Below are 12,734 nucleotides of genomic sequence, written 5' to 3' on the forward strand. Positions count from 1 at the left end.
GATACCGTGTAGTCGGCTATAAAAGGCCCCGACAGGAAAAATATAAAACAATTCAAATGAGAAAACTAACGGCCTAATTTAAAACAAAACAATTTACGAAAAATAAATATGACAGACATGAACCAACGACAACCACTGAGCTACAGGCTCCTGACTTGGGATAATCACATAAAGCATGTGGCGGTGTTAAACATGTTTGTGAGCGTTCAACCCTCCCCTAACCTGGGACAGTGGTGTAACAGCACAACATAAGAACAAACTATAAAAATCAATAGAAAAAGGCTTAACTCATCAGATCGATACAAAGCAGAAAAAACATCAAACAAACAAAAAATCCGGACGTGGCAGTGTATTTATCCATCCCTCATCCCTAACAACAAAAAAGACACTCAGTACAGATCTGAGAGTACTCCTAGTTACTGACAGCTAGTTCAAAGCCAATAACAACTAATACAAAAAGTCATGTGTCTAAGACTAATATCGTTTGAGTCACTTTGACGACATGTTGTCTTCTCTCAGTAAACCGGCGGTCAGAGTCGATCACTAGCGAGATTCCTCCTAAAATATTTCTTTGTTTTTTCTTTGTTTATGACTTGCCGTATGTCATATCTTAATTTTCATCAATATTTCGAGAATTAAGTTTTAGTTGCAGATCTTTGATTGTTTGTTTTAAAATCATTCACAGATCTTGACATATAATATAAACACCTGTCTATAGTTGAAGACTGTATGTTGCCCTCTAAATGTCTTTTTGTTATTTTTGTGGTTGGGCTCCTGTCTCTTTGACGCATACCCCATATCGCCTTTTTTCTTATTTTTTAATTTTGGACAGGCATATTTCACACATCAAATTTCTATGAAATTAATTGCTGCAATAAATATTTGTCAAGATGTAAACAACAAATTTTTGCTTAACTTAATTTCTCAATCAATATAATTTCTTATGAGTGCCAATTTTAATGTGCATAAAACTTTTTTTCTTTAAATATGTACAACTAGACACGCGTACTTTGCATACGTTGTCTATATTCTTCGAATCGACTACGATAGAGATCAGCTTTTTCGTTGTTTCCAAGATCTTCCCAGGTTGTTGCAAGTTTATTATAGTAACAGGGAACTGCCAATGTTTCCACTAAATCTTCATAATCATGAATGAACTCTTGAAACATGATTGTTTGATCCATTTCGTTGTAACACTCAATAAGATTATTATACAACCTATGCAGTGCAATGTTAAGATTATCCACAGTTCGCAAGTTTTTTTCGGTAATTTGTGTTTTGATTTCTTCTTCTGTTATTTCACTTGTGTCAATCGTTTCTGATGTAAGACTACTCCTTGCAATCGTAATACCACATCTTAGAAAATGAGCACCTGATTCTTTACTGCCCAATGTCATCAAATACTTGGCAAAACTTTCCATATATTCAACATCATCAAGTTTGCTCCCGTCTGGAATGGGAAATTCGTTATAATGTCCACCAACTTCTTTTTCTACAATTGTGTCCATAGAGCGAACGTGATCGGAAGCCACCATCTTATGAAGCATACTTGTTCCTAATTTGCGGTCTACAAAATCGGTGAAAAAATAACGATTTATTGGGTCTTCAACAGCATAAACAAAAGGTTCCATAAACTGTTCAAAAGTTTGTGGATTTTCTATCTTCCTTTCTTTTTCAAGTTCATGAAGTCTATCGTATGCTCTCTGTGTCAGTTTAAAACCTTTCCAGAAATATTGAACTCCATACATAACTAATCGTTTCGAGAGTTCTATAAGAGTTGGACAGAAAGCTTCCTCAGCTGATTTTAAATGATCTTTATCATTTCTGAATCGATGTAGATCATTGACAATTGGGTCGATTATCCATTGGTTTGGTAGTTTGCTATCTTCTGCAAAAATATTGAATGACATGAACGGAAATAGACGGATTTGTTCCAAGCATCTGAGCAGATCATCTATTTCCAAATCTGAATAATTGTCTATCAAATTTACAGACTCCATTACATAGTGTGGCAGATGTCGACGATGTAGATATGCCATTAGTGATGCTACCAAATATAAAATTGCGCCACCGACATTGTTTGACCAGACGGAAATTGGAAGATTTTCACAAGTGTATAACATGACAGTCTTGAGGTGATTTGTTTTCAGTCTTCTTTGGGCGTACTCAGTCTGAAATTCTACTATCATTTTAAACAGTCTCATGATATATTTCATATGGTCATTCATCATATCTTGGAGAAGATCCGTTTCAACAGTTGGAAATACGAACTGCCATTCAATGTCAGGGTTGAGGCTACAGTGATGTCTGCACTTGCGAACAAAACATGCCCTACTGGAGAGTTCCTTCAGCATTTCAGTGTCAGGAAATCCACTTGGTCGTTTCCTCGTGTGCCATTCTGATGTCAGCGATTCTGGCCACTGCTGACACTCGATACCTTGCTTTAGCCTCGGTTGGATACGCTGGCAACCGATTGGTAGTGTGAACTCTAAAGTTAAAGCATCCAAGAAGACGGTTTCATCAATTTTAACAGTTATACTTTTCTCAAAGTATTCTGGATATGGAATTGCAAGTCTTACAAATCCAGGAGAACAGGCGTCTGTGTTGACTAGAAGCGAATGTGGACCTGTACCATTTTCTTTTTCATAAACTATATTGACAACGTTTGACATGTAAAACAATACTTGAGGCTTTAATATAGAATGACAACAATGCCAAGTATCTGGATAAACTACCAGTCCCTCGCCCACTGATCCGTACACTACGACATCGATATTCAATTTCCTTGCAGAAGATTTTACTTTACAATTGACGGTAGAAACTGCACTGTCGATATAAATGTCTGCTGGTTCAATCAGTTGTCTTAAATAGAAAGATAGATGTTGAATTGGGATAGCACTCAGCGGATCGATATAATCAGTTTCCATGACCAGTCTTTTGAGGTCCTCTGCAAAATAATCAGTATGAATCAAAACAGGCTAATTTGTTTTATATTAAAGAAATGTTTTTAAGATTAACTTTCTAAAAATGTTTTTAAGACTTCGTAAGAACAAAAATATTGAAATAAATTTCGTGTTTGTACGAACTTGTGTATATTTGTTTTAACATGTAAAGCGCTTAGAGTAATTGTAGTATTATATAATGCGCTTTAAAAATGTCTTGTAATAAATAAATAAAATAAATAAATCTATGAGTTAACCTTTATTATGAATGCCCAAACTGTTATATACAAAGCGAGATTAAATAAACTGGAAGCTGTACAACAAAGAAAAACATAAACATCATTCACCTGGCTTAAGATCATTTGCATTTATGAATTATCAAAGTCTATCAGGAAATGTTGTGTCAGACACATTCTACAATTATTTGTTTTCTCGTGCCATTTTGTTTACATCTTATCCATTTTAATAAAGTTAATTTGAAACCGAAAACGACTTGTAATACAAGTGAGAGTTTTAGCAAGCCTTAAATCCTAGCTCAATTTTTGTTATTTGTATAGTGCTTGAACCAAGTCAGGACTGTGATAGTAAACAGTTCATTATTCCAAAAATTTATATACGAACAATTTTTTTTTCATAAACGCCAGAACATGTGTTTTTTCTTTTTGTTTACGTGTGAAATGCATATGCATGAAAAGATTAATTAAGCTGCAGCTGATATCCGCCTTATATGATATACATGAAAATACCCCCCAAAAAAACAAACAACACGTTATAAATTTTATGCGCCCGAATCGCTTTTCTGGATTTACCTTCATCAGGAAACTCAAAGCCGAAAATTTGAAAACCAGTGATGTATAAGAACCGAAACAGTTGAAGAGCTGTATAACTAAAAAGGACCACAAAAAATAGCCAAATCCATCAAAGGCCAACTTTGCCTGAGGGAGTTGAAACCTTAGTTTTTTTTTATAATTTCAAAATTAAGAAACGGACAATTTTAAAAAGGTTTGTTATAAATCATGTCATTACCGAAGTATTGGCTACTGAGCTGATGATACCCTCGGGGACTGATAGTCCACCAGCAGAGGTATCGACCCAGTGCTGCAAAAGATGCATAATCTTACCATCTTTATCAAACAATGCTTCTGTTGCTTTAAAACTTTGTCCTCTTTGTATTAGGTCTGTATTCTGGAAAACAATGAAGGATAAATCAACTTCGTTATCAAAGACATTGTTTGCAGTGTTGTTGACTTTGTTAACTGTTGTTTCATTAGTACTAGTGGGCTGGTCGTCAATTTCACTTTCTTTGGGAAGTTTGTATCCATTTCCAGTGTCCTCATCGGTAGGCTGCTTTTGAAGTTCGTTGCTATCATCTGGATGGTCAGTCTTCTCTTTTTCATCCAACGGGTCAGTGTCTGCTGGTGTTATATCGAAAAGACTAGGGTAACCCTCTTCATATGATTGCTGTCCCTTTGTTGGACCTTCTATCTCGTTTAGAAATTTAATCTTAGCCCCTAAAATTGTAAAGAAAACATATAACAAGAATAGTAAATGCCTTTCTCTACTTTGTTGTGAAGCACTTTAACCAAACTCCGTTCTCACAATAATTTGAAAATTTTCCTATGATGACAGCGCATTGTAATTCAATAATGCAATATTGTAATTTTGCGAAAGTATTATAATATTGTAATTCTTAGATTTTACATACCGTCACTTGATTTAACATGTGAAAACATTTACTTTGTCATATGTTTGTCTGTAACGTACGTTTGAAACCTTCAATGTCACAATTTGTATTTATTGTTAATAGGAGTCATGGCAATTAAATATCTAAATGTATATCCTTTACCAAAGGAGAAGGAAATGAACAACACCAGGTCTCCGAAAACGTCAGTTGCTGAATTCTCTCTCCTTCTTTCTCTCTCTCTCTCTCTCTCGCGCGCGCTCGCGCTCTATCTCTCGCTCTTCCTCTCGGTCTGGTATTTTCGTTTGAGTTGCTTTTTCTTTTCCCTCCGTCATCGTTGGTTTGGTCATTTTCTTGATTATTTATTGACTGGGTTAGGATCAAACTATATATAATATAAAAATAAGAAGATGCGGTGGAGAACACCATGCTTTCGATTGTTATGTTTTGCTGAATTGGTTTCAATTTACGATTTATAAAAATTAGAAGATGTGGTATGATTGCCAATGAGACAAATCTCCACCAAAGACCAAATGACATAGAAGTTAACAACTATAGGTCACCGTACGGCCTTCACCAATGAGCAAAACCCATACCGTATAGTCAGCTATAAAAGGGTCCGAAATGACAAACGTAAAACAATTTAAATGAGAAAACTAATGGCCTGATTTATGTACAAAACAATGAATATGCATATGCTAAATCCATGACTTACGTATTGCCCATGCTTCCTGATAATTACTCGGTCTTAGACTAACATAGTGATATTCTCCCATGTGCCCTAGCAACACTATATCCATCTGTGCTTCGTCGAAGGTAGAATGCCAAGGGTTAAGTTCTGTTTTCACAATATCTGAATTTATGACTATAATTCTACAGTTTGTGACTTCTGAAACACCTTGCAAAATCATATGGTCACCCCACTCTCCTTTTCTTTCCATTCTTCGTAAATATTCTTCCCATGATTCAGTTGCCAAAAACAATTCAAGATGGGTTCCGTCTCTATGGGTTGGGTTCTTCCTTAGAAACCTTAAAGATACGTAACATCATGAAGAAAATAACGCATGTAGCGTTCCCAATATCTATTTGTCTGTTTTACTTGTAAGTAGTCCATCCCTTTATTGGTTTGTTAAAGAGATTTCACTGATCAAGATGAAGATTGATTTTTTTCACTTTCTAAATTAACGCTTATATACACTAAGAACATGCATGAAATATTTGCCACTGGACGTTAAGCATCCAACAATCAATCAATCACTAATAATGAACAGAACATATGTTAAAATATGTTTGTAGGTCACCTAGCATTACAAAAACAAGATGTAAAATTAAATGTGTTAGTAAAGCGTAAAAAATAGGTCACAGTGACTATCTTTTTGTGGAATGCTACTATATATATATATATATATATTATAAAATGCATCTTTACACAAATTTATACGATTGTAGGTTAATTAGCATCTACGATCTAAACTGAAACATAAAACAAGGTATGAGTCAATGAAGCGCACAATGCCGATCAGAGTGCAATTTTACTGTATTGTTTAAAACACTTGTTTTCTTTTGCTAGAAATTGTTCGTGGTGCATTGGGTGATCATCAATAATATTTAAGGAGATCAGAAGAGTACAATTATAACAATTTTGGTTACATACGAACTCTGACTATTAATTTCTTAATTTTGGTTCTATTATTGAAAAAGTTGCGCGTTAGGTCTCTATTTTAATTTAATTTTTTGAAATACCTGATGGAGAAAGTATACACAGAGTAATAGCCTTCCAATTAAAACAAAAAACAACATACATTGCTTTGAATGTCTATTTCTTTGTACCATGTGGACACCAATGAAACTGATCAACACTTTATATTTTTGATTATTGGGTTTATATCAATTTATAAGAAAAACATTCATAGATGATTTTGGAAATAAAAGTTATTATTACCAGATCTTTTTACTTTTATTGATTCTTAAATATTTAAATATTGTTTGATTAAATATTTCTATAACCTATAAATGACTATAAGCAAGCTTGTCATGCTTTAGCATGGTGACTTTCATAACAAAACAAAGAGATTCCGAAAAGATCAAAATAAAGTTAATATACATTTCTTTCTTTGCAAAATGCACATCTTTTAACCAGCAAGTCACAAATTTAAAAAATAAGAAAATACTTATTTTGAACGTAACAATGATAAATACCATTACGACTGAAAAAAATCTTTCAAATTTTTTTTAATTGTCTCCCTTACTTAAATCTAAAGAACGAAATACAATGCAATCAATAATTTCAAATGAAAAATTCTGAAAGCGTATAATTGTTTTGATGCAGAGTCAAAGCGAAGAGCTTCATTTCATTTATGGAATAAAATCAACAAAAGAACTGCCCAATGTTTAAAAATAAGTGAAAGTTTTATTAACAAATTACTGTTACTGTATAGGCCAGGAGAAATAATAAATAAAACAATTGAAGTGAGAAAGGATACAGTTGATCAGTTTGACAGGGATTTGATAAAGACTACTGTTCATAATTATTTTGAAAAAAAATATGTGTTACATAAAAAAAAAAACTCTAAAAAATCTTTTGGGGAAAGACCATGATGTTGTTTTATTAAAATACAAGCTTACACGGATTAGGATTCAAATATACAAAAAAAATGATAAAAAACAGAAAAGGTCTTGTTGAAAGAAAAGACACTTTCAATCAACGTATCCAATATGTAAGAAAAAACGTGATGAAGGGTTCACATCTAGTTATATAGATGAGACATGGATTGACACAAAACATAATACATCACATCAATGGACCAATGCTGATGAGTCATATAATAGAAAAATTCTTCCAAGAAAAGGGCAGAGATTTGTTGTGTTACATGCAGGTTGTAACCCGTAGTATTAAAAGGATACAATTTATTTTTATGAGTATGAGTATAGATGGACGACATTACCATACAGACATTAATTGTAAAATATTTGAACAATGGGTTGAGAAACAGTTAGTTCCCGCCTTACTGTCAAAAAGTTTTGTAGTAATGGACAATGCATCATAACACAGCGTCCGTGTTGAGGGTACAACACTCCCAACATCTAATTCGAGAAAAGATGATATAAAGGACTTTTAAAATAAACTTGGGGTCGCATTTGACAGCAAATCTACAAAACCGAAGCAGTTCAAGCTATACCAAATTATTAAATCTAGGACAATTGACACAGTCTATAAGGTAGATGAATAGATGGGAAAGAACATAAAGTACTCCAAGTTACCCCTAATCATTGTGATGTGAACCCTATTGAATTTGTATGGGGTGATTAAAGAGATTCATCGATCAGGAAAATTCAACTTTCAAACTTAATGATGTAAAATCACTCATCCAAAAAGGATTTTAAAAATGTGGTAGTGTCAAATGGTTGAAATCTTGTGATCATGTAAAAAAAAATTATGGAACCAAGTTATTGAAAAAATGATGCTATCCAGGAGGAAATTAAAAAAATTGTTATCCACGTTCAGTCTGACTGTGAATCTGAAATTGAAAATGATGACTAAAGATTATATATGGCCTTAAAATTAAATGTGAGTAATGCTTCAAAGTTTGGCCGTGCCCTAAACTAAAACATTCAAAGTGGAGAAACCCTGTCATGACTCATGTCTACTAACATAAAAGATGAAGGTATAAATATAAAAGAAAATGCTTTATTCAATTTTATCCCATTTGCCTATAAAGTACTGTTTTACTTAGAAACTGGAGGATGGAGAATCCTGTGTCATATATAGAAAATTTAAACAATCACATGACATGAACTTCAATTTTGTTTCCTAATCAGATAAGGTCTTTTGAATATGTAAAGTCACATGGTACAAAGAAACAGACATTCAAAGCACATGTATGTTGTTTTTGTTTTGATTGGAAGGCTGTTACACTATTTATACTCCATCAGGTATTTTATACTTCAAAAAAATAAAATAAACATAGAAGGCCGTACGGTTGCCTACAATTGCTTACATCCACTTCATTTGAACTTTGGTGGATAGTTGTCTCATTGGCAATCAAACCACATCTTCTTATTTTTATATAGAGACCTGATGTGTAAATTTTTCAAAAATAGACCCGAAACTCATAAATTAATAGTCAGAGTTCGTATATATCATATATTTACATAATCAAGTAAAAAAATATTGATTTGAAAAAAAGGATTTTTAAGATATTTTCCTATAAATATATGGAAGTCAAATGGACAATAACGCCCGAATAATGAATAAAAATAGTTTTTCGTAAACCAATACATAACCGAGAAGAAAATACTTACTCAACAGCTTCTTTTCGGAGAGAATCTTGTGTAAATCTAAAGTTTCCATTTATCCACAGCTGGTCAACAACTGCACTGAACATACAGTTTCCATCTGCACTGACATTATGGATATTCAAGGAATTGTCGTATGCAAAGCTAGAAAGTTTGTCCATCATGTCTCTTTTATGTCTACATTTATCTGTAAAAAAAAATGAAAAAAAAGAATTGAGGGTATTTTAAATGACGTTGCTGTGTAGCTTGAATAAAACAAATGAAAGTTAATTGTGTAAAGTATTAAATAGCATAAACATGTGAAGTAATCATGAATGGACAATTTAGAATTATCGTTACATTTGAAGTCATATATTAGTAGTACAAAATTGGGTTGTGCTTTACTTGTTTGCCAAAATAAATACAAGACAGGTTAATATATATATAACAAAGCACAAGAGCAAGTATAAACGTTGACTTACATTTCGCTTTGTTTCCTGGTTTCATTTTTGAACATGATATTTTATTATACGACTGTCCTTTCTTGTTAGTGTGATTTTGAATATATAATGGGTTATAATATGACTTCGTTTGATGAACAGTCTGAAATGACCCTTTAAGAACTTGATTGTTGTTGTTATATGTATGTTCTTCTTCTTTTTGTCTCGGCGGAAGCATCTTGCTTGGGTTTTGTGTATCATTGCTTTCATACTCCTCGCTGTCGTCCTCAGTGTCGTCGTATGGCTTGTTAGCTTCTGCTACAAGTTCTATAACTGATTTTCCCACCTCTATACCAGGTGAATACAACTCATGCCTTGATGATAGATCTTGGTCCTGTATGTATCCTTCTTCCTCCTTAATCGCAGGAGGAAATGACGTGTAAACATCTTGAAATCCTTCAACAGCTTCTTGAAACTCTTCTCCGGCTCGTTGTACTTTAAGACCGGCGTAAAAGCTTGAATGTTCTCTGTCATTTAAAGGATGTTTTTCTAGTATTGTTTTATCTTCAACTATTTTTTCTGATGCTTTGTTTGTAATTTGGGGTGAAAAACTTTTTTTCAAGATTAATTCTTGGTTTTCACTATGTTCAATAGGTGGTCTCGTGGCTGTTTGTCCAGTTCCTACATATATTTTCTGGCACGGCATTCCGGACAGATTGAAACTCGTCTCATTATAGTCATGTGTATTTTTATCCAAACAAGTTTTTCCCTGGCGAGAAGTTGTGTTATTGTCCATACTCGTATTTCTTATTTGCAATGTTGGCATATTTTCTTCTTTTGCCACCGCCCTCTCGTGATTTTCATCAACAAAAGTTGCCTCTTCGGATTCATTACAAAGATGACCATTTTTTAATGTCAATGGGTATTTTAGAAGATGTAGTAAGATTTCTTTCATATCTATTGTATTCCCACATTTCTCACATAAAATATTATATGTTTCATTAAATGATGAATACACAAAATCAGTTTGTGTACCACAGTCTTTCATAGTCTGACTTCCCAACGATTGCCTTTGAACGCTAAGATTCCTATTCATTGAGTTCATATCTTTATTTAATGTTAGGTTTTTAGGCTGTCCACATATTTCTTCTTTGTCTTCGTGATCCTGTTTCATTCCCCCGTTTATCTCATTTTTGGTTGCAACAACTAGCCCGTTACTAAGTTCACCTCCGATGCCTTCGTTTGTCCGTTTTCCATTGGAATTGTCACTCTCAATGCTTCTAGTGGAAGAATTTTCATCTTCACTTTTCATGGAATTTGTTTTTTTCTCTGGTATTTCATAGGAAACATTTACATTGCTCAGTTTCACCTCAGTTTCGATTTCGTCTGAAATTTTTAGTTGTTTTGGTCTAACTTCATTGTTTTGATATCTGCTTAGTGAATGTTCTACATGATCCTTTGGCCGCGGAAATACCGAGTCCCTACTTGGAAAATTCATCATGTCTTTCGCAGTTTGTTCCGTTGTAAGGTAACGAATTTTATTTTCATCAATTATTTTGTTACACAATGGCAACTCAGTGGTAATATTGGTAGATATTGAGTTTTCACTGTTAAATTTACTATTCTCAGCAGATGGTGCTAATACATCCATTGTTTGGCTCCGAAAGTCGGAGTTGTCAGTACTATAAATTCTGTGTTCGTCTCCCTCATTCATATTTACTAATATATCTTCTGTCTCTATGATGTCAAATATTTCTACAGTGTTTTGATCGGAAACCTGGTTTGATAGAGGATAAGATGTTTTTATAATTTCATGTTCTTGACCTGTAAGTTTTGAGAGTTCGATAACAGACTGTCCTGTTGTAGTGTTATCATGATTAGTTGAAGAATTTATTTCGTTGCTATCCTTCCAAAGAATGTCACAATACCCATCTGTGTTTTCTCTGCTGTGTATTTTTGAATTAGCTCCTAGATTGTGTTCTTTTGAAATAGATTTTAAGTCTACCTCTTGAAGATGATTAAGTTTGTCGTTGTATTTGCTATGCATGTCAGGACTATTGTTGAGCAGTTCGTTTTCATGACTAGCTAGGGCGAGATTTTCACCATCTGTATATCTTTCAGGTGATTGTGAATCATTCAATATGGGACGACTAGTTTCATCCAGAGATTCATTACTTCTTCCTTTATCGTCATCTTCCTTTGAGGAAGTTGATACCAGCGATGAACACGTGTTGTTGTCAAAATAACTGTTTAGGGATCTAGCAAGGTTTACGTTCTTCTCTATCACTTTTGTCTTCCCCGTGTGGAAATCGTTAACATACTGAACTTTTTTCTTTTTATCAATTGGACTATTTCCCCCTGAGGTATCCATTATTGTTGTTCTTTATTACAGGTCTACAAAATAAAATCTTACTTATTCAACTGTCATATAAGAATCTGGAAACAACGAATATTTCGTTATACTACGTTATAACGTAGTATAACGAAATCCGAGATCTATATTTTAATTAGATTGATAGTATAAGTGATTGCTATAAAGAAGATTGTTGAGTCATGTCATTATCTTTTTCTAGTGTCCTGTAAAATACCATGTTTTAAGTGTTCACATATCCTGTATTTCCAATCGTTTGAAATTCGCTTAAATTGTTGTTCTTTTTTAATTATTATTTTTTGCTACGGAGATGTTTTTAAGAAGAAGTGTCTTATGGTAGTGATGACAATTTGTAGAGACTTTCTCTAAACTGGATGATTGAATCAGTATCCTTAATCGATTTTTGTTTCATTTTAGTGTTGCAAAGTGAAACAAGGAATGTCAGCTGATTTCCTCAGTGAAATTTCAGTAACAATTTTAGTCGTATCTGAGATTGATTCATTTACTTAGTAAGATGACATGATATGATATATTAGTTATCTTTATTTTCTGTTTTAGATAAATATATTACCTGCAAAGTCTTCCTGAAGGATGAAAATGTAATTCACATATTCATTGGAATATCCAATTGCTTGAAACCGAAAGTCCGCACTTAGACTAGATTTTTTTTTAAAAGCTATAAATTCTGCTCACCTATTTTGGTAGATGGTGTCATCGTTTTTTTTCTGTTAGTCTATGTGTATAAAAAGAGTAAACATTTCGTAAATGTAGAGAGCATTTTTGCTAATTTAAATGTCAACAATTACGGAAAAGGAAGTTTAAATTGTTTAGCTGTAAAATTTGTTTGTGCTATTTATAACTAAGTAATCACGTGATCATTTTGATTAAGTATAAACCCCGGTATTAAAACAATGAAAAGAATGAACAACAGATAGCCTCAAAGAAAAAAAATATACTCTGCGCGGTAAACTAGTGTTGATATACCGTAATACTGTGTTATGTATTATTCTTTGGAAGCGACACAT

General features: G+C 33.3%; 1 protein-coding gene across 2 annotated transcripts; it reads right to left on the bottom strand.

Annotated features, from left to right (window-relative positions):
* Positions 1-937: 937 nt before the first annotated feature.
* On the bottom strand, positions 938-12,532 carry LOC127700735 (uncharacterized). 2 transcript variants are annotated; one of them, XM_052204379.1, is made up of 6 exons: positions 12,403-12,532; positions 9,381-11,732; positions 8,926-9,106; positions 5,339-5,652; positions 4,064-4,453; positions 938-2,947 (listed from the first exon to the last, which is right to left on the bottom strand). In XM_052204379.1, exons 2-6 carry the CDS (start codon positions 11,707-11,709, stop codon positions 996-998), a joined length of 5,166 nt encoding a protein of 1,721 aa, XP_052060339.1. In that variant the 5' UTR covers positions 11,710-11,732; positions 12,403-12,532; the 3' UTR covers positions 938-995. The 2 variants fall into 2 exon arrangements, with proteins under 2 accessions (XP_052060339.1, XP_052060340.1); XM_052204380.1 differs by having other exon boundaries at positions 12,281-12,532.
* Positions 12,533-12,734: the final 202 nt, after the last annotated feature.

This window comes from Mytilus californianus, unplaced genomic scaffold (assembly GCF_021869535.1).
Source record: "Mytilus californianus isolate M0D057914Y unplaced genomic scaffold, xbMytCali1.0.p SCAF_5, whole genome shotgun sequence".
Taxonomy (NCBI): Eukaryota; Metazoa; Mollusca; class Bivalvia; order Mytilida; family Mytilidae; genus Mytilus; species Mytilus californianus.